The sequence below is a fragment of the Pelophylax lessonae genome (genome assembly GCF_965119305.1).
Source record: "Pelophylax lessonae genome assembly, chromosome: 5".
NCBI classification, from domain to species: domain Eukaryota; kingdom Metazoa; phylum Chordata; class Amphibia; order Anura; family Ranidae; genus Pelophylax; species Pelophylax lessonae.
This window is the reverse complement of record NC_138772.1, coordinates 50,506,182-50,528,334: the sequence shown is the minus strand read 5'-3', so window position 1 is coordinate 50,528,334 and position 22,153 is coordinate 50,506,182. Positions and strand designations below refer to the sequence as shown.

Genomic DNA, 22,153 nt, shown 5'->3' with positions numbered 1-22,153 from the left:
TTTTCTTTCTTTCTTTTTTTTTTTTTCTTTCTTTCTTTCTCTTTCTTGAAAATGAATGTCAGCCTTATCGGCCTTAACAAGTGTCTCCAGGTCTAGGCATCTTTTCCTGTCCAACAATTCTTCAAGGGAGCAACTAGGTTCAGACTTCAGGGTAAGCGGAGGTTTTCAAATGGTTCTCAACTCCCCTTCGGGAATAGGAGCGGAGTGTTCTAATGCTGCCTCCGTTAAAGGCCTCTCTGTCATGTTCGCCTTTCTCCTGGCTATCACGTTGGTATAAAAAGCCTCAGAGATTGATTCACATGCAGAATGTTCTTCTAGTTCGAGCAATGCTTTTACCTATGCTTGACTCAAATCCCAAGGGTACATCAGTCTTTAATGGGAACCAAGAAATTGTTCTGCCAAACTTTGGAGCACTAACTTGTGTCCTTTAGACATGGGAGAGGTCTCCCTGTGGCTTAGTTAGTTAAAGCGCATGTCTAGTAAACAGGGAATCCTGAGTTTGACTCTCAGCAGTGCCTTCCTTTGGTTTGGTGTTGCCAACCTACCAAATTGAGATTTACTGACACGGCACCCAAAATTTACTGACAGTTACAAAATACAGTTTTAAGTGAAAATTTGAGTATTTAGGCTTCAAACAAGTACAATATGCAACTAGCAAAGTGACTTAGAGCCGGTTCACATAGCAGCCAGCCACCCGACTTGCCGGGGCGACCTGTGAAGTCGCGGTGCGCAGCTCGCACCGCGACCTCGGAGCGGCCAGCACGGACTTCATATCATTGAAGGCAATGCAGGCCGCTCCAGGTCGCCCCAAAGAAGCTCAGGATCCTTTTTCTAAGTCGGAGCGACTTATGTCGCTCCTATTAGAACGGGTCCTGTGCTAATCTATGGCAGGCGACCCGCGGCGACTTGTCAGGCGACCAGGTCGCCTGACAAGTCGCCCCAGTGTGAACCGGCTCTAAAAGTAGATGTTATATGTTTATTTTCGATATAGTAAATAAGTAGCTCATGGACAGGACAGGACTTGGGAGGGCAAGAAATAAGAATGGGCGGGCGGCACACACATGAAATTGACTCTCACAGTGACACTGACAGCACAGACACAACAAGTCCCCTCCTGAGTCAAAGTGACAGTCCCTCTCCATGCCAGGTGGTCCCCATCCACTCCAGTCCAAACAGCACTAACAGTCTTGCTCCCAGCTGGCTGCTCCACTTGGCTCCCTTGCACCATGACATCACATGACACACTCAGGTACTGCCTCCGCCAGACACGCCCCATGCTGGCGCTGCCGAACAGATTGTAGCAGGCACTTGGATGGTCCAGTCGGCTGCAGTCCGAAACTACGCATGCGCAGTTTCAAGCCGCGCCTCAAAGCCATAAATTTTACTGGTAACTTTTTCCTGTCACTGGCATTTACTGGCAGGTGAAAAATGCCCCTTTTTCACTGGCTGACAGTAAAAATACTGAAAGTTGGCAACACTGATTACTACTATCCTTGGCCCACCCAAAGGTGTCCTAGGTCTTTTATAATACTATAATGTATACTACGAGAAAAAAAAATATGTCCTGCACAGTTAAAGTGTTCAGGTTTGGCTTGAAGAAAAAGTGGCAACCCTACTGCCTGCATGGAGGTGCACAGGACACCTTTTTATCCCCATGTGGGTAAACACGGCCCTGCACGGGCATATGCTATAGTGCTCCCCTGTGAATGAGACCTTACAAACACGTGCAGGAATCTGAAGTAAGTTCTGCCATTTGCTGTACTACCATGAGAATGTAGAGCAGCGTTCCCCAATTGGTGTTCCAGGGTTCTGCGAGAACAAAATTGGGGTTCTGTGGCGGGTTGCCAAATCCAAGATGGCCGCCGCCCATTGTTACTGAAAGGTCGTAAACAGCAAAGATCGTGCAACCGCGATCTCACAAGAGATCGGGGGAGCGGGATCTGGATCCGGCCGTGACATCAGCCCTGCATTCAGCCAGCCTGCCCGCCCACCCTAGTGCACACCCTGCCATGATCAGCCAGCCAGTTGGAACATTCCAGCACAGTTTCAGTACTACAGTATCTCTAGGCGTCAGGAACCGCTGGTCGGCATTCAGCTGGCGTCAAGACAGCACCAACAGGCATTTTTCTTCAAGTGTCCCAAAGTGTACCTAGTTGAGCCAGAGGAGGATCCCACTCATTCCCTTCTCCCATCCCCAAATACAATAAAATAAAACAAAACAAACCAAAGATGCCGGAATGGTCATCGTCTCAGTTCTCACACCTGGGGTCACAACTCAAAAGTGTTGGAGATGTCACTGGTAACAATGGCAGACCCACATCAGGCACAAGGCCTGGAAAAACTGCTACATCTGTTAGGGGCATTGAAATTCTCAGTTAGGGACATTGAAAGGATCTGTCAGGGACATTGAACTTCTCTGTTAGGGACATTGAAATTCTCTGCTAGGGACATTAAAGGTTCTGTCAATGGCATTAAAGCGGTTGTAAACCCAAAGTTCAAAAAAAAAAAAAAAAAACCTGCAAGACAAAGGCATAATGAGCTAGTATGCATCGCATACTAGCTCATTATGTATTACTTACCTTAGAACGAAGCCCCGACACGGACCCCCGGACATCGCTGCGGGCGCTGCCATGATCCCTCGCCGTCTCTTCCGGGTTCGGCGGCTCCGGCGCGGTGATTGGCTGGAAGAGACGGCTCCGGCGCGATGATTGGCCGGAGCCGCGATGACGTCACTCCCGTGCATGCGCACGGGAGTGATTTTCCGGCAAGCTCCCGGCAAATAGATTGAAGGTCCCCCCGGACCTTCAGAGCGCATGCGCCGCTAGCGCGAGCGGCTGCATGCACTGTAAATATCTCCTAAACCATGCCGGTTTAGGAGATATTATTTGTACCTACAGGTAAGCCTTATTATAGGCTTTCCTGTAGGTAAAAGTGTAAAAAAGCGGGATACAACCGCTTTAAAAGGAAAGGCTCTGTCAGGGGCATTGAATGACTCATTGAGGGACAAAAAACTGTATTTTTCAAAGTGTTCAAATCTTTTTGCTTTATGTCTAAGGCCCCGTTCACACGGAGCGGACCGTATTTTGGCCCGCTCCGGCACTTTTTTTTTTTTACGGACACGGATGACCCTTTTGTCATCCGGTCCGTATGTAAGACATCCGATTTTGCGTCCTTTCCGTTTTTCAAACGGAAGAAAAATAGGGTTCTGTTCCGTTCCAAAAAACAGAACAGAACTGAAAGGACGCAAATCGGATGTCAGGGGATTGGTCATCCGCTGACATACGCAACCCCATTGAAATGCATTATGTCTGTATATCATCCGCAAACGGATGGGGTGATATACGGTCATACGAAGCGCCTGTGTGAAAGGACCCTAACTCAAAAATTCGACGTTCAGTTCTTTTCTAGGAGTGTTATCAAAATCAGTATCCTTTTCAATCAGGTTGTGAGATCTGTATTTTTCAAAAAGTTTTTTATAAATTTTTTTTAACAATAAACAACCATGAATTTGGAAAGCTGGTTAACCGCTTGCCGACCGCCGTAAGTACATATACTGCGGCGGTCAGCCCTGGCCAGGCAAAGTGACGTATATATACGTCACTAGCCTGTCACCGGCTTGTGAGCCAATAGCGGGCGAGCGCGCCCGCTGAGGCGCGCGCCCACCCCGGCTCGTTCACTAAGGAGTCCATGCGTGTGACCGGCGGATCCGATGTCCGCCGGTCACACTGCGATCGTCGGTAGAGAGGGAGAAAGGCAGGCGGCTAATGTAAACAAGCCGCCTGTCATTCTCCCCTGTGTAAAAATGGAGATCAGATGGTTCTACTATGTAGGACCGTTGATCTGTTTTTACAGTAGTAGCCACAGCCAATCACAGTTAGAAGCACGCCCCTAGGACACACTTAACCCCTCCCTCTCCAATACAGTTAACCCCTTCCCTGCCAGTGTCATTTTTACAGTAACAGTGCATATGTATAGCACTGATTACTGCAGTAATGTCACTGGTACCCCCAAAAGTGTCAAAAATGTCAGTCAAGGGTCCGATCTGTCAGCCGCAATGTCGCCGTCCCGCAAAAAAAATCGCAGATCGCCGCCATTACGCGTTAAAAAAAATAACACCAAAAATGACAAAAATCTTTCCCTTTGTTAGTAAACGCGATAACTTTTGCGCAAACCAATCAAAATATGCTTTTTGCAATTTTTTTTACCAAACAAATGTAGCATAAAACAAATTGGCCGAAAATGTTAAGAAATTTTGATTTTTACATTTTTTTGGGGGAATTTCATATAAAAAATGTGAAAAATATTGTTATTTTTGCAAAATTTACGCTCTTTTTTTGTTTATAGCGCATGATCAAAAAATCGCACAGGTGATCAATTACCACCAAAAGAAAGCTCTGTTTGTGGGGAAAAAAAGGACGTCAAATTATTTTAGGTACAGCGTCGCACGATTGCGCAATTGTCCGTTAAAATTTCAAAAGGCTAATGAAAAAGCCACAGGGGCTTCTTACATAGTGAGTTACCGCATAGCACTTGCAGGATCGATATAACTTCTGACAGTCAACTAAGCCAAAAATTTAAAGATGTTTCTCTTATTGCTTTTTGGGGGGATTTACGAAAAGAATACCCAGAATTGTCCAAGCGGGCAATTAAAAATGTTGCCATTCGCCAGCACATACTTATGTGAAACTGGATTCTCGCTTTACTCTGCAACTAAAACCAAGTATCAAAATTGACTTGACGCAACTGCAGACATGCGAATACAATTGTCAACAACTAAACCAGATATGAAAAGAATTTGTCAGCAAAAGAGAACATTACACTCTGCACATTGAAAGGTTTGCGCTGCGCCCCGCTACTCCACCGCACACATTTTTTTAGGGGGTTTCCAAAGTTTTGCTATACCATGTCAAAGGGTTCCAAGGGAAAAATTAATTGGGAAACCCCGCTGTAAAGTATCTAGCACACTCTTTATGATTTTCAGGGATTACCTCTGAATTTTAAGATTCTTCCTCTGAATTATTAATCACTTCCCGACCACCTGCCACCTCTTTCCCGTAGTTAGTAGACGCAATAACTTTTGCGCAAACCAATTTAAAATACACTGATTGTGATTGTGTTTTTACCAAAAATATGTAGCAGAAAACAAATTGGCCTAAAATGTTAAAAAAGTTTGATTTTTAAATTTTGTTTTTTGAGAATGTCATATAGCAGAATGTGAAAAATATGTTTTTTTTTCAAAATTTACGCTCTTTTTTTGTTAACAGTGCAAAAAGTAAAAATCGCACAGGTTATCAAATACCACCAAAAGAAAGCTCTGTTTGTGGGAAAAAAAGGACGTCAATTATATTTGGGTACAGCATTGCACGACCACGCAATTGTCCGTTAAAGTAACACAGTGCCGAATCACAAAATATGGCCTGGTCATTAAAGCGGAGTTCCGGCCTCAAATACCTTTTTTAACTAAAAATACCCCTATAATACTAATCCATTGCCCTTTACAGAGCCGCTATTCTCATAGTTACAAGGTGTACAGTATTGGATTTTAGTCAAAATCTTACTTTTAAAAACGCTGTCTGAGCGTGGCCATCTTGGACATGGGCATCTGAAGCCGCAGTGTAATCTGCTGTCTCCTTCTTCCTTATTCCAGGGAGTGTTCTGGGAGTTCTTCCTGATTCCAGCCTCCTGGGAGTGATGACAAACAGCTCCCAGGATGCAATGCAAAGGAGGAAGTGATGTCAGTGGCCGTGGCCACAGAGGGGGGAGAAGGAGGAAGTACAATCAAAAATGCCCTGAAAATAAGGTAAGGGACCCCCGAAAAAAATTGAAAATGCCCAATTGTTGATAAGCATAGCGAGCACTCCAGGAATAACTAAAGTTGCAAAATAGGCCGGAACTCCACTTTAACCTCTTTACCACTGCTCACTGAGCTGCTACTGCGGCACAGTGTCTCGTTATCGTCTGGCGACGTAGACCTACATCACCAGACATTCCTCTCTCTCGGCGGCGCGCGCGCGCGGAGGCTTGCTCCCGCTGTATTCATACACAGCGGGAGTCGGGCCAGGGGAGGAGCGGCGGTGATCACTGCCGCTCTTCCCCGATCGTCAGGGATCGAGTGAGGAGATCCGCCCGGGCGGATCTCCTAAGTGACAGGCAGGAACAGAATGCAGGATTCAGCATAGCTGAACCTGCGATCTGTGTCTGTGTCACTCAGTCCCCTCCCCCCACACACGTCAGTAAGCACCAGGCATACATTTAACCCCTTGATCACCAATAAAGTTAACCCCTTCCCTGCCAGTGTCATTTTTACAGTAACAGTGCATATTTTTAGCACTGATTACTGTAGTAATGTCACTGGTACCCCCAAAAGTGTCAAAAATGTCAGTTAGGGGTGCGATCTGTCCGCCGCAATGTCGCAGTCCCACAAAAAAAAAAATCACAGATCGCCGCCATTACTAGTAAAAAAAATAAACAATAAAAATGACAAATCTTTCCCATAGTTAGTAAACGCAATAAATTTTGCGCAAACCAATCAAAATACGCTTATTGTGATTTTTTTTTACCAAAAATATGTAGCAGAAAACAAATTGGCCTAAAATGTTAAAAAAATTTGATTTATAAAGTTTTTTTTGGGAATGTTATATTTTAGAATGTAAAAAATATTGTTTTTTTTCTCAAAATTTTTGCTCTTTTTTTACTAATATCGCAAAAAATAAAAACCGGAGAGGTGATCAAATACCACCAAAAGAAAGATCTATTTGTGGGGAAAAAAAGGACATAAATTTAATTAGGGTACAGCGTTGCACGACTGCGCAATTGTCCATTAAAGTAAAACAGTGCCAAATCGCAAAATATAGCCTGGTTAGGAATGGGGTAAAATCTTCCAGTCTTAAAGCGGTTAAAAATACGCTCATTGAGAATTTTTTTGTCAAAGACATGTAGCTAAATACATTTTGGCCTAAATATATGACAAAAATTGAATATATTGGATATTTTTTAACTGTCAAAGTAGAAAATGTCAATTTTTTCGCAAAATTTTCGCTCTTTTTTTATTAATATCCCAAAAAATGAAAAGCGCAGAGGTGATCACATATCAACAAAAGGAAGCTCTGTTTGTGGGAAAAAAAAATTAGATTTTTACATTTTTTTGGGGGGGAATTTCATACAAAAAAAAGTGAAAAATATTGTTATTTTTTCAAAATTGTCGCTCTTTTTTTGTTTATAGCGCAAAAAGTAAAAATCGCACAGGTGATCAAATACCACCAAAAGAAAGCTCTGTTTGTGGGGAAAAAAGGACGTACATTTTGTTTGGGTACGGCATTGCATGACCGCGCAATTGTCAGTTAAAGTCACGCAGTGCCAAGTTGCAAAAAGTGGCCTGGACGCAAAGCAGGAAAATCCTCCGGTGGTAAAGTGGTTAAGGGGGCAAATCCTTCCAGTCTTGAAGTGGTTAAAGTTTTGATTTTCTCGGTGTGTTTATATAGAAAATAAACGTTATTTGTCAAATAAATGTACACAGAAGTCTGATTGATCAGTAGTAATATTGACTGAGTGGAAGACACGACACACAGCTCTGTTTACACTGGTAATGACCCCCCCCCCCCCCTCTCCTCTCATCGTCATGTGACTGGGGAAGGCTCTGTGATTGGCTGGTCTCCAGGAAGTGGAGTACTCTGGAAGGTCGCAGGCTGCTTTCCTTGTCACAGTGAGTGTATGCAACAACTAAATGCTTTGTGACAATAAATTGTCCCTGAACGTGTCCTGTGTGTGCTCTGAGCAGGATTCTCCTTCACTACAGAACTTTATCTCAGTCCAATGTTGCAGTACAAAGGTGATATGGTTTCATGGTGTCCTTGTTGTCACATTGCAGGTCAGAGTCCTGAGACAGATCTCTGCAGCCATGGCTCTCTGGCTGTCTTCCATGCTGCGGACGGGCCGGATCCCTGGATCTCTGCACAGGCTCTTCTCGCTCACAGCCCCGGCCGGCCAATCCGCTGCCCAGGCCACCAGCTTCCTATACACCCCGGAACACCACGCCATCAGGGAGTCTCTGCGAAAGGTACGACCTCTGCTTCATGCTTTAGGGCTCATTCAGTCGGGCGCTGAGTCCGGTCCTCTGTGCTGAGCCTCTGCCTTTTATAAAACGCTTTTGCACCATGCAATTTCCCGCAGCCAAAAATGCACTGCAGTTTCAGATGCTTGGGGGTGCCATTAACAATGAATGGCAGCCCCGCACGTCTGCAAAGGAGCAGCGTGGTTTAGCTTCGGGTAGTTGTGGGTGCAGGAACAGGTGTAATTTACATGTTGTTCTGCAACCACCTGCACAAGTGTGAACCTAGCTTTAATCCAAAATAAATGTAAAATTCAATGCCGATGTACTTCTAAAAAAATAAAATAAAAATGTACCCCTAATTATGGCACTTTTCCACTGCAAGTACCGGCTCGGCTCTACTCGGCCCTGCTTGGCCCGGTTTGCTTTTCCACTGCTGGTACCGCATGGTACGGTGTTGGAACGGTTCGGTACGGTACGGTATGGTTTGCTTTTCCACTAAAGTAGTACTAAAGTTAAGTGGGTGGGATAACAAGGGGGTGGGTGGGATTCTCTGACCAATCAGTGGCTAGTAGTGACTGCATGAAAAGGATTGTGGGATATGGTACCGGGTATGGTACCTCTTGGAACCACAATCGAGGTGGTACTGTTTTTGAGAGCTGTACCGTTCGGTTCCATGCAGTGGAAAAGCGCCGCCGTACCGTACCGAACCGTTCCTACACCATACCATGCGGTACCAGCAGTGGAAAAGCACAAAAGCGAGCCGAACCTTTCGGTTCCATGCAGTGGAAAAGCGCCATAAGTAAAAGCTACTGCTAACACTCAAAATCGTGTTCCCACATTCACATACAAGTATCAAATACAGTGTAGCTCTGCAAACAAAATGTCACTGTACAGTTATATCTATCAACTCACATTGAGACCATCCCATTTGTGTTATAAGCATAATAAAAAACTCTAATAAAACAAACCTTAGTGCTGCGCTAAATAATATTATAAAAACAATCAAAAATGAATGAACAACAACAATTGTTAAAACCTCAGTTGTAACAAGTGTGTGCTATACTATATATAACATGTGAATTATTAATACTTGTGATATAATCAGAAGCATAAAGTCCACTATTATAGTATAAAATAGTATAATCAGACATAAAGTCCACAACTATGAAAATATTATGTAAATATATTATGATGATCCTCCCCGCCACCGACATCCATGTTGTATAGGATGCTCACTCTTCCTTCGCCTTTTGTGCTGTTAAATGAACACATCCATGTGCCACCACGATGAGTGCCCCCCCCCCCCCCCCAATAGTTGGATTCTCAAATGATGTGACCTTTCACCTAAGGTCGGTCTAGTTTTTTGCTTCTCCCCGGCCTAGGGATGAGCATCCAGTTAGCCCCAATACGTACTGCTTGTCTTCTCACTCCACTCCCCTATAGCAACGTTGCAATGTCACATATGAAGGAAGAATTCAATAATGCTAATACCCTTAAAAGCATATCTTTATTAAAAACAATAGGTACTCACATATTGCCGGTGCTCCCAGCGCACCAGTCTAAACATACAAAATATCCTCCAACAGCAGTTTCATTCGTGCCTGCAAACCGTCAGTCTACAATCCTGGGGGCCGGTTCTGCCTAGACGCCGGGTGCCGTCACAGAACCAGCCCCCAGGAGTGTAGACTGACAGCTTGCAGACACGAATGAAACTGCTGTTACATTTAGTGCTTCAACAAGTGACTGTTCAAACAGAAAATAAACCCTCAAATAGTGATCAAAAGGTAATACACCTCAAGTGTAGTCAGATGCTTCTTCACAGTGACATCACTTCCCCCTCCACCAATCTGTGCCTACACACTGACATCACTGCCGCAGTGTCCTCATGGTAGGAGCTGGGGTTTTCTGCAGCATGGAAAGTGACCATAGAATCATCACAACGAACCACATCTCCACCATACTGGTTAACAGCAATACAAGGCTCATCTTATTTCATCTTCCAGTGAGTGTAAAGATTGGTGGAGGGAGATCACATTTTTGTAAATATTTTATTATATCTTTTCTCTTTCAATATCTCTTTTATTGTAATTTTCCAAAAAAAAATACACATACACAAAAAACAAAATATCAACATAAAATGTTGTAATGAAATTATTGATTATAACATTTTGCCTCAAAAAAAAAAAAGAGGGGGGGAAGAGGAAAGGAGGAAAGGACAGGGAAAGAAATAGGAAAGGGGAACCTTCCATCCAACTCAGTTAAACCGTCAAACAATGGGGTTTCCATATATATATATATATATATGCTCATTATCTTCGATCTATCATCACTAGACATTGATCTTATAATAAAAGAGAAACCTGTTCCCCATAGCCCATTCACGTTTTACCTCATGATCAATAAATTAATTCCTACTAAGCAATCCTTACATTAACACACATACCTTATCTAATCCATTGTCACCATACATCTTAGATTGTTTAGCCATGGATTCCATCCAACTACAAATATTTTCTTCGCCGAACTTATAGTAGCCATAATTTTTTCCATCTCACATTGCTGATTAAGTCATGTAACAATATCAGATGGAGATGGTATCTCCTGAGATTTCCATCTTCTTGTGATTAAGAGTTTTGCCGCTAATAAAAAATGTAAGACCACTACTCAATACTTTATGGGTATCTCATGGATATATAGATGCAAGATCGCCATCTCAGGACTTGGAATTATGTTTTTTTCCACAACTTCTGAGATCATAGAGAATATTTTGTTCCAAAATGCTCTAATCAATTTACATTTCCAAGCTATATGGAATAGCGTCCCTTGTTCACCACACTCTCTCCAACATAATGCTGGAGTTAAGGGGTAAAATTTGGAAAGTTTAGTGGGGGTCAAATACCAAAAATATAAAGTCTTTTGATATAATTCCCAATGATTAGTACATTTTGAGGAAGCATGTGTGGCAGCAAAAGCTTTTAGCCAGTTAGTTTCCGGGAAAGATTTCCCCAGTAATTTTTTCCCATTTAAGAACAGTAGTGGCTTTAGAATAGGTGTTATGCATGTTCAATATATCATAAATGGGGATCTCAGCTTAGAAAAAAAGCTGTTCATTCGAAGGAATTGCATGAGGACTCGAGGACATACAATGCGATTAGAGGAGAAGCGTTTTAACCTCAGGCAACGTGGGGGGTTCTTTACTGTTAGGGCTACAAGATTGTGGAATTGTCTACCACAAGAGGTGGTTTCTGCGGGTAGTATGGTGACTTTCAAAAGACTCTTAGACTTGCATCTCAAGGATCAGGAGATTAAAGGCTATGTTAGATGATTACAGCCACACACACCTACACAGGTTGAACTGGATGGACTATTGTCTTTATTCAACCTCACCTACTATGTAACTATGTAACTATGTATAAATAACTGAAATACCATTGGCAGTAGCCAAGGGTGCTTGATACAACTTGTATATAGAAATTGGTAATTTAACATATGAAGGAAGGCTATTTTTCCGTAAAAAGAAAAATATTTGATAATAGCTCAAAAAAGCTGACGGTGGTATTCTATACTGGTGAACAAAATATTCAAAGGGATGAATCCCTGTTTCATTATACAGATCTTTCAAGCAATTAACCCCTTTTCTCAACCACAATTTTATATAAACATTTGGGATGAAGTACGTGAGAACTGAAAGGGGAGTAGTGAATTCGCATGTCGCCCCATATTCGGAAGGTGAACAAAATACTTCTGCCCATGTTGTATTGGCAGTTTGCACTGTAATAGATTGGATATTGGGCACAACAGCTCCAATCATTACAGCTATCATTGTGGTCCTAAGATTTTCTTGATTACAATCATCCGCCTCTATTCCCAGCCACAATTTATGCTGCACAGGCGTCCACCAATATTTCAATTGATCTAATACAGATGCTTTATAATATGCAGAAACCCAAGGAACTCCCATCCCTCCATGCCTCCTATGTCTCCTCATAATGAGGGACGCGCATCGGGGTGCTTTTCCTTTCCATATAGTTTGATTGAAGCACTTTTGAACAGAGACACAATATTGAGGTGGTAAGGGAATTGCCAACGTATGAAACAAATAAAGTAGTTTGGGAAGTATTATACCTTTTCATGTGACAACACTGAAGAAATGACACCTTGCTACAATGTAAAGTAGTGAGTGTACAGCTTGTATAACAGAGTAAATTTGCTGTCCCCTCAAAATAACTCAACACACAGCCATTAATGTCTAAACCTCTGTTACTTAGAGTACACCCCTAAGTAAACATGTCCATATTGGGCCCAATTAGCCATTTTCCCTCCCCGGTGTCATGTGACTTGTTAGTGTTACAAGGTCTCAGGTATGAATGGGGAGAAGGTGTGTTAAATTTGGTGTTATCACTCTCACTCGCTCATACTGGTCACTGGTAGTTCAACATGGCACCTCATGGCAAAGAACTCTCTGAGGATCTGAAAAAAAGAACTGCTCTACATAAAGATAGCCTAGGCCACAGGTGTAAAACACAAGGCCCGCGGGTCGAATGCGGCCCCCCAGGCCATTTCATGTGGACCTCGCATCTCTCCTGCAGCTGCGGCACCCCCCTTGTCTCTTCCCCCACCTTGTCTCTGCAGTAGGCAGCAGAGAGGACAAAACTCCTTTGGAAGATCCTGCACTCCTCTGTGCTGCTGCAGAAAGGCACATATTTTATCACCCGCCTCCCCCTCAGCAGTCCGCAGCAGAGGAGGGCAGAACTCCTCCTACAGATCCTGAAACACCACCTTGTCTTTGCCTCCCCTGGTCTCAGCTTTTCAGCAAACTTCTTCCCAGATTCACCCGCATCTTCTTCCTAGCAGCAACACAAGGTAAGGGGGTGCATTGTGATGTAAGGAAGGATGGGGGGGCTCTTGACATCTCAAGTAAGGGTGTAAGTGGGCGTGGGGTACTCTGGACATCTAATTCTACAGATAGAACTGGCCCTTTGAGGGCCACCATAATGCTGATGCGGCCCGCGATGAAATGGAGTTTGACACCCCTGGCTTAAGCTATAAGAAGATTGCCAAGCAGGGCCGGCGCTACCGCTAGGCAGACTAGGCAGCTGCCTAGGGCGCACTGCCGCCTAGGGCGCAACCACGGCCGCTGGCTTACCTACTCTCCACTGGGAGGAGAGGGCGCCTGGAGCTGCTCAGTGTGTCTTTTCCTCTACTTTGCTGTCTACGATCGACCCTGTCTGTGGCGGCGCGGCAGTAATCAGCAGTGTGTAGGTGGCTGGGCATTCATCGCTACACAGCGGTGGTCAGCGAGGGGCCAGCCAAGGGCAGATAGATTTGAGCCCGGGACTTGGGAGAAGAGCTCCAAGGCAGCGCCTCCTCCCTGACCTCGCCCCCTGACTCCGCCCCCTAAAGAGGTGAGAAGCAGCGGGGCGCAGCATAACCCGTGCTTCCAGAGCATGGACGGGTCGGCTCCAACTTCCTCTTCGCTCTAACCAGAGCTGTAACAGAGGACAGTCACAGGCGGGAGGTGCAGGCTGCTGCGGGAGCCAGTCGAACTGGATGGATCAAAGAGGATCAAACAGCCAGACTGACATCATGGCACGGAAGGTGAAGGTACCGTCCATCATCATACACAGACCTGGCCTGCACATCTTCAGACAGAGACTGGGACGATGTAACACAGGAGGGACTGCAGATAGGGACAGGGCTAGGGGTCTCTCTCATCACCCACCTCACTCCCCTTTCTCTCTCTCTCAGCCCTCCTCCTCCCTCCCCTCCTCCTCCCCCCTCCCCTCTCCCCCCCTCTCCTCCCCCCTCCTCCTCCTCCTCCTTCTCTCCCCCTGAGGATGAAGCAATGGGTGGAATGGCGCTGCAAAAATCGCCATGGTCGACCAAAGAAGTTGAGTGCACGTGCTCAGCGTCATATCTAGAAGTTGTCTTTGGGAAACAGATGTATGAGTGCTGCCAGCATTGCTAAAGAGGTTGAAGGGGTCATATTGGTTTGCATGGCTGTCATTCCAGAAGGAAGCCTCTTCTAAAGATGATGCACAAGAAAGCCTGCAAACAGTTTGCTGAACACAAGCAGACTAAGGACATGGGTTACTGGAACCATGTCCTGCGGTCTGATGAGACCAAGACAAACGTATTTGGTTCAGATGGTGTCAAGCGTGTGTAGCGGCAACCTGGTGAGGAGTACAAAGACAAGTGTGTCTTACCTACAGTCAAGCATTGTGGTGGTAGTCTCATGGTCTGGGGCTGCATGAGTGCTGCCGGCACCGGGGAGCTACAGTTCATTGAGGGAACCATGAATGCCAACATGTACTGTGACATACTGAAGCAGAGCATGATCCCCTGCCTTTGGAGACTGGGCTGCAGGGCAGTATTCCAACATGATAACGACCCCAAACACCCCTCCAAGACAACTACTGCTTTGCTAAAGAAGCTGAGGGTAAAGGTGATGGACTGGCCAAGCATGTCTCTAAACCTAAACCCTATTGAGCATCTGTGGGGCATCCTCAAATGGAAGGTGGAAAAGCGCAAGGTCTCTAACATCCACCAGCTCTGTGATGTCATCATGGAGGAGGGGAAGAGGACTCCAGTGGCAACCTGTGAAGCTCTGGTGAACTCCATGCCCAAGAGGGTTAAGGCAGTGCTTGGAAATAATGGTGTCCACACAAAATATTGACACTTTAGGCCCAATTTGGACATTTCCACTTAGAGGTGTACTCATTTTTTTTGCCAGCGGTTTAGACATTAATGGCTGTGTGTTGAGTTATTTTGAGGGGACAGCAAATTTACACTGTTATACAAGCTGTACACTCACTACTTTACATTGTAGCAAAGTGTCATTTCTTCAGTGTTGTCACATGAAAAGATAGAATAAAATATTTACAAAAATGTGAGTGGTGTACTCACTTTTGTGAGATACTGTATGTCCCCGGGCAATTCAGTCCCCCGCCTACACAATCACCCACGAGTATAAAAATGCAAATTATGGATAAGGCGATATTTATTGGTACAGCAGTGCCAGGCTAATGACAGCTTCCAAGTTCAGCGGTTGGGTCCAGTGAACACACACATAGATGGGAGTCAGAATCAACGGTCCTGTGTGTGCCTGTTCCCATGGAGGTGGACAGGCATTCCTGCTGTTGGGGGCTCCCCCTCCATGGCCCAGGTGGCCTGACAGCAGCGCAGGGCCGACAGGCGCTTGCCACCTGGTAAGTTTGGCAGCGGGGTGCACACGGGAATCGGGACTAATAATTGGCTGGCGCTGGGTCGCTGGGCAGGTGGGGCCCATTCGGTAAGATGGCCCTGTGTATTACCTTTTGTTTTCACTGCTGTCTCTTGGCTACTGTCTGGTGAGTGTTCCGACACTCTCTTTTCATTATCAGAGGAATTTTTTCCAAACACAGTGGATTACTCAGCTGTCATTTCACTGTCAATTTCCATTTGGGCTCACGATTTGGGCTTTATGTTTATTTAAAATTGTGTTATATGTTTTGATCACCGTTTGAGGTTTTATTTTCTGTGTTTGGACATTAATTATTAGCGCTTCACATATCTCTTTTTATATTGTCTTTTGTAGGTTGTATATTCACCTTTTTTTGTGCCAGTTGCCATACACACTACTCTGTCCAGCGCTTGCTTTATTTTGAATGTTTTGCTCTTCCAATGATCAGACCTGTCCTGACATGCACCCTCTGCACAGCCATTCACTGGGAATCTCAGTGTGCTGCAACTTCTCCTCCCCCAGCTCTTATGCAGCTGAGAACAAAGAAAATTTGATCACTTATAAAAAAGGAAAAAAAAAAAAAAAAAGAGTATTTATAATGTATTTTTTTATCTATACCCAAATGTTTTGCCTTTCATTTCTATTTTAAACTGAATGGATTGTTTTACAAGGTGATTATTTACAATCACTTTATTGGCCCTGAAATCTATTTTTCATGAAATTGTTTCTTATGCCCCTTACACACGCGCAGATTATCTGCAGACTTTTGTCTGCAGACTTACCTTTTCTATGTAGTGCAAGGGCCTGCCGGATTGCATAAAAATTGAAAGTGTTTAGGTTTGACCTCATATTATATGGTTTTGGTAAGTTTAAAGGAAAAAGTCTTCAGAAAATCTTATAGTGTGTATGGGGCATTACTGTGTTTTTCTGCCTCCTTGTAATGTCGTTTGTGAGCTCCCAAACATTTATTTCCCCCCCTCAATGCCTCAATTCTGTTTGTTTGCAATGAGCAGTGTTTGTTAACTGTAATTTTCGGTTCTTAGGGAACCCCTGCCTAAACCAATTTATTGGTGGTCAGTGGGAAAAATGCCCCTTACATTGGTGGTCAGTTGGAAGAATAATCCCCTTTCAGTGGTGATCAGAATGTCACCCTTACAGACATCTATGTTGTACAAAGATCATTGATATCATGCCAGTGTCTCTACCAAGTGGCATTGGCTCTAGAAATTTGCAAGCACCATCTAAAGGCAGATCTATCAGCCATAGTTCACGGAACCCTTACCAACCCCAGGTTTCCCCCTGGAAAAACCCCAGGGTACCACATAACACTGGTTGAGAATGGCTGATTAAAGTGGTTGTAAATGCTGAAGGTTTCATGTGCTACTCCCCCCCCCCCCCCCAACAGCCCTCCAATACTTGCCTGAGCCCCCTTTTGATCCAGTGAGTGCAAGGGAGCCTCTGCTGTCCCTGGTCTCTCTCTCCTCATTGGCTGAGACAGCAGTTGGAGTTAATCAAAGCCAGTGAGCTAATGGGGAGAGCGCAGGGGATGGGGGTGAGCCACAGCTCTATGTGTCCTATGGACACATAGAGCGGGCCTTGGGAGCGAGCACACAAGCATGCTCCCATAGCAAGCGGCAAGCTGGTCAAGGGGCAGGAGCCAGGAGCGCTAGCCCAAGGACCCAAGAAGAGGAGGATTGGGGCTGCTCTCTGCAAAACCACTACACAGAGCAAGTAAGTATGGCATGTTTGTTAGTGAATCTTTAATAACAGTTTAGGAAAAAAGACAGTTTAGAAAAACCTTGGCCAATCACTAGCGCTCCCACTTCCTTTTCTATTAGAACAAACACCAATGTTTGGCCGAGCCAAGCATTCATGTTGATGGCAGTGACAGCCATCAGATGGTCAAATCTTGAAAGTCAACTGCTCTTCTGTGTCTGGGTGTCACGTACCTGATCCGAAGCCGGAGTGTAGAGAGGGCTCCCCCTTGCGGCTAGGTGCAGAGCACCCCTGAAAGTGGGACAGGGAGTGCTGTGCCCGAAGTAGCACGGGTTGCCGGTTGGGGTGACCAGATGAAAGCAGGAACCAACTTGTTGTGAAGTTCCAAGCAGGTCTGGAACACTTAGACAAGCCAGGCAGTTACCAGGTACAAACAGGAACAAACTGGGAGAATACCGGAGCGAAGTCAGGAGCCAAGCCGAGGTCAAGTATTGGAGAAGACAACAGGAATCCAAGAGCAAGCCAAGGGGTCAGGAGCCAGGAGAAACAAGTCAAACAGTCCGGGTCGGCAACGAGAAGACAAGATCAGCAGGTTTACAAGGCACAGGGAACACGGGAGGCTGTTGATCATCCAGCAACTAGTTGTTGTGGCTGCTGGCTTTAAATAGGTCGTTTGGCGCCAAGCGCCATTACACACGGCGTACGCGCATGCGCATTGGCGCACGCACATTCCTGACTGCGTTTGCCCGTGTTTGGGCGCGCATGCGCATTTGCGCCAATGCGCAAATTCGCTGATTAGCCAGGATGTTGGTAGTTCCTTGACACTGGGGGTACATTTAGCTCTTTTGATGACTGCCCTCAGGATGGAGTTGTCTTCTATACAAATGTATTCATATATAGAAAAGGACAGCTGCAATATTAAAGTCTCTGGAAATGTCAGGACATTGTAAGAACTTTCACTGTCACATCCTGAGCCCCCCCTACAGAGGAAATCTCCATCAGTAATTGTATAACTCTCCCTCTTTCCTCTACCACTGTAGGCACAATATGTGTAGATAGCTATTCATAAATAGGCAGGAGGAAATGCTGAGCTGGTGCACTGAGTTTAAAGTGGTAGTAAACATTGCTTGGTGACTTGTACCTACAGGTAAGCTTATAATAAACCTTACCTGAGGATACAAGGAGTATCTCCTAAACGTGCACCATTTAGGAGATATTCACTATTTCTGCAACTGGTGATGTCATTGGCGCATGTGTACTGTGGTCTGAGCAGATGGCATACTGTGTATGCCACCCTTCAGAGCACTGTGCTGCTATGGTAACTCCTAAGCGCTTGTGCGGGAGTGACATCATTGCAGCTCAGCCTTTTACATGGCCCACAAAACATGGAAGGAAAACCAGGTAAAGATGTAAGTCCTAGCAGCAGTGACAGCGTGCCACTGCAATGCTTAATTTTAAAGTAGGTCTTTCATAATGTGCCTGTATGCAATGCATATTAGCACATTATGTCCTTTAAACTGGTCGAAAAACCTCATCCAAAGAAAAATTAAAAATTGGGCCCCGGGCAGTTTAAGTCATAATGTGCTAGTATGCATTGCTCTCTAGCAGAGCACTGTCGCCTCTTAAGGTTCTTCCATCCCAGTCTTCTTTCCAGGTTCGTGGGCTTTGGCTATCTGATTGGGTGAACCAGTGATGATGTCACACCCACGCAAGCGCACTGAAGCCTCAGTTTACGGCATGGCTCTGAAGGAACGGCATGGGTATGCCGTTCCTTTAGAGCACATAAGTCACCAGGTGCATCTAAAGTAAATATCTGGGCTTGTGGAGTCATCATGTTCTTGTCACTGTCACCTCTAAAGGTTCTTCCATCCCAGTCTTCTTTCCAGGTTCATGGGCTTTGGCTATCTGATTGGGTGAACCAGTGATGATGTCACACCCACGCAAGCGCACTGAAGCCTCAGTTTACGGCATGGCTCTGAAGGAACGGCATGGGTATGCCGTTCCTTTAGAGCACATAAGTCACCAGGTGCATCTAAAGTAAATATCTGTGCTTGTGATGTCATCATGTTCTTACATCCAGGAAGCGATCCCTCCATTTCCCTGGGACGGTTGTTATACACAAGCGCTTTGATACTTCTGAATTTGTGACACTGAGCTGTGACCAACCACAAGTTTACATGTGTGACCCATCTGGAGAGCTGTATGTTATATGCTAATAACCTGATTGTTCCCAGTGGAGAGGTGTCTATCCTACTGACTTATGTGTCACATCCATACAAACGTGATACATACATACTACAGTGAAGGAAAAAAATATTTGATCCCCTGCTGATTTTGTACGTTTGGCCACTGACAAAGAAATGATCAGTCTATAATTTTAATGGTAGGTTTATTTTAACAGTGAAGAGATAGAATAACAACAAGAAAATCCAGCAAAACGCATTTCAAAAAAGTTATACATTGATTTGCATTTTAATGAGTGAAATTAGTATTTGACCCTTTCGCAAAAAACATGACAGTACTTGGTGGCAAAACTCTTGTTCGCAATTACAGAGGTCAGACGTTTCTTGTAGTTGGCCACCAGGTTTGCTCACATCTCAGGAAGGATTTTGTCCCACTCCTCTTTGCAGATCCTCTCCAAGTTATTAAGGTTTTGAGGCTGATGTTTGGTAACTCGAACCTTCAGCTCCCTCCACGTATTTTCTATGGGATTAAGGTTTGGAGACTCCTCTGTTGCCTTGGCCATGTGTTTTGGGTCATTGTCATGCTGGAATACCCATTCATGACCCATTTTCAATGCCCTGGCTGAGAAAAGGAGGTTCTCACCCAAGATTTGATGGTACATGGCCCCGTCCATCGTCCCTTTAATGCAGTGAAGTTGTCTTGTCCCCTTAGCAGAGAAAAACCCCCAAAGCATAATGTTTCTACCCCCATGTCTAGGGATGGTGTTCTTGGGATCATAGGCAGCATTTCTCCTCCTCTAAACACGGCGAGTAGAGTTGATGCCAAAGAGCTAAATTTTGGTCTCATCTGACCACAACACTTCCACCCAGTTCTCCTCTGAATCATTCATATGTTTATTAGCAAACTTCAGGTGGGCCTGTACATGTACATGCTTTCTTGAGCAGGGGGAGCTGCAGGATTTTAGTCCTTCTCAGCATAATGTGTTACCAATTGTTTTCTTGGTGACTATGGTCCCAATTGCCTTGAGATCATTGACAAGATTCTCATGTGTATTTCTGGGCCAATTCCTCACCGTTCTCATGGTCATTGAAACTCCACAAGGTGAGATCTTGCATGGAGCCCCAGACCAAGGGAGATTGACAGTTATTTTGTGTTTCTTCCATTTGCGAATAATCTGTAGCACCAACTGTTGTCATCCTCTCACCAAGCTGCTTGGCGATGGTCTTTGTAGCCCATTCCAGCTTTGTATAAGTCTACAATCTTCTCCCTGACATCCTTAGACAACTCTTTGATCTTGGCCATGCTGGAGTGATTGGAATCTGATTGATTGCTTCTGTTGCTAGGTGTCTTTTTTTTTATATAGGTAATAAACTGAGATTAGGAGCACTTCATTGTCAGGATCCGGACTGGTAGCAGGAGCGGTGCATGGAGTGGATCCTCTGTGTCAGTGAGGGAATGGCGTGGACCGTACCGGAGGATCAGTTCTAAGTAGTTACTGGTTTTCACCAGAGCCCGCCGCAAGGCAGGATGGTCTTGCTGCGGCGGTAACTACCAGGTCGTGTCCTCCGGTAGCGGCTCAACCTCACTGACTGCTGAGACAGGCGTAGTACAAAAGGGAAAGGCAGAGACGTAGTCAGACGTAGCAAAGGTCAGGGCAGGCAGCACAGGTTCAGAGGCGGTAATCGTTAGCAAAGGGTTCGGCAACAGGCAAGGGATTACACAAATAACGCTTTCACTAGGGCACTGCGGCAACAAAGATCCGGCAAGGGCAGGAAGAGGCAGGTCACTTATATATGAAACAGGAAACAGGAAGGGAGGTTTGGACTAGGCACCAATTACTGGTGCACTGGCCCTTTAAATTTCAAACAGCCGGTGCGCGCGTGCCCTATCGTGCCGGGACGCGCGCGTCGGGAACCACGTGAGCGGGGAGCGGAGGAGAGAGCCGGAGCGGGCACAGGAGAGTGGATCTGGGACGAGTGCCGCGGGCGCTCCGGTCCAGGACTAGGGACCGGAGCGCTCAGCGTTACATTCATTTTAAGCGAATGCTCCTAATCTCAGCTTGCTACCTGTATAGAAGACACCTGGGAGCCAGAAATCTTGTTGATTGATAGGGAATCAAATACTCATTTCACTCATTAAAATGTAAATCAATATTATAACTTTTTTTAAATGCTTTTTTACTGGATATTTTTGTTGTTATTCTGACTCTCGCTGTTAAAATAAACCTACCAATAAAATTATAGACTAATTATTTCTTTGTCAGTGGGCAAACATACAAAATCAGCAGGGATCAAATACTTTTTTCCCTCACTGTACATACATGATATATACATACAACCTATGGATTGGGATCCCATTCAATCTGGTAAGCGTGTATGCCCCTTTTTACGGAGGTGGAACACGGGAAAATTGGGTCCTTCATGGACTGTAATACAGTGATTCTCTCATTAAAGAGGATTTTCGGATTGTCACCATTGGTATTAGTATTCTGGACTATATATTATTTCATCTTTGTTGTATGAATATCTGTGCTTTCACATTCACTTTAACCACTTGCCGACTGCCGCACGACTATTTACGTCAGCAGTCAGCCCCTCACAGGCAGAGTGACGTAGTACTACGTCGCTAGCCTGTGAGAGTCTAGGGAGCGAGCGCGCCCCCCCCCCCCCGTTCCCACGTGGTCACGGACCCCCCCGCGCGTGTGACCGGCAGACCCGATGTCCGCAGGTCACTCGGCGATCGTCGGTGCAGAGGGAGAAAGGCAGGCGGCTGATGTAAACAAGCCACCTGTCATTCTCCCCTGTGTAGAAACAGTGATCATACGGTTCTACTATGTAGGACCGTTGATCAGTGTTCCTACACCTCAAGCCACAGCCAATCACAGTTAGAATCACGCCCCTAGGGACACACATAACCCCTCCCTCTCAAAAAAAAGTTAACCCCTTCACTGCCAGTGTAATTTTACAGTAACAGTGCATATG

At 45.1% G+C, this 22,153-nt stretch overlaps 1 protein-coding gene across 1 annotated transcript in view; it reads left to right on the top strand.

The window, feature by feature from the left end:
• The first annotated feature begins 7,616 nt into the window (after nt 1-7,616).
• The window catches only part of LOC309555994 (putative acyl-CoA dehydrogenase 6), a 197,061-nt gene continuing 182,524 nt past the window's right edge, over nt 7,617-22,153 (top strand). Inside the window, exons 1-2 of the mRNA XM_082258247.1 lie at nt 7,617-7,702; nt 7,868-8,056. Of these exons, the coding sequence (XP_082114373.1) occupies nt 7,898-8,056 (159 nt within the window). The 5' untranslated portion in view covers nt 7,617-7,702; nt 7,868-7,897. The remainder of the gene's footprint in view (nt 7,703-7,867; nt 8,057-22,153) is intronic.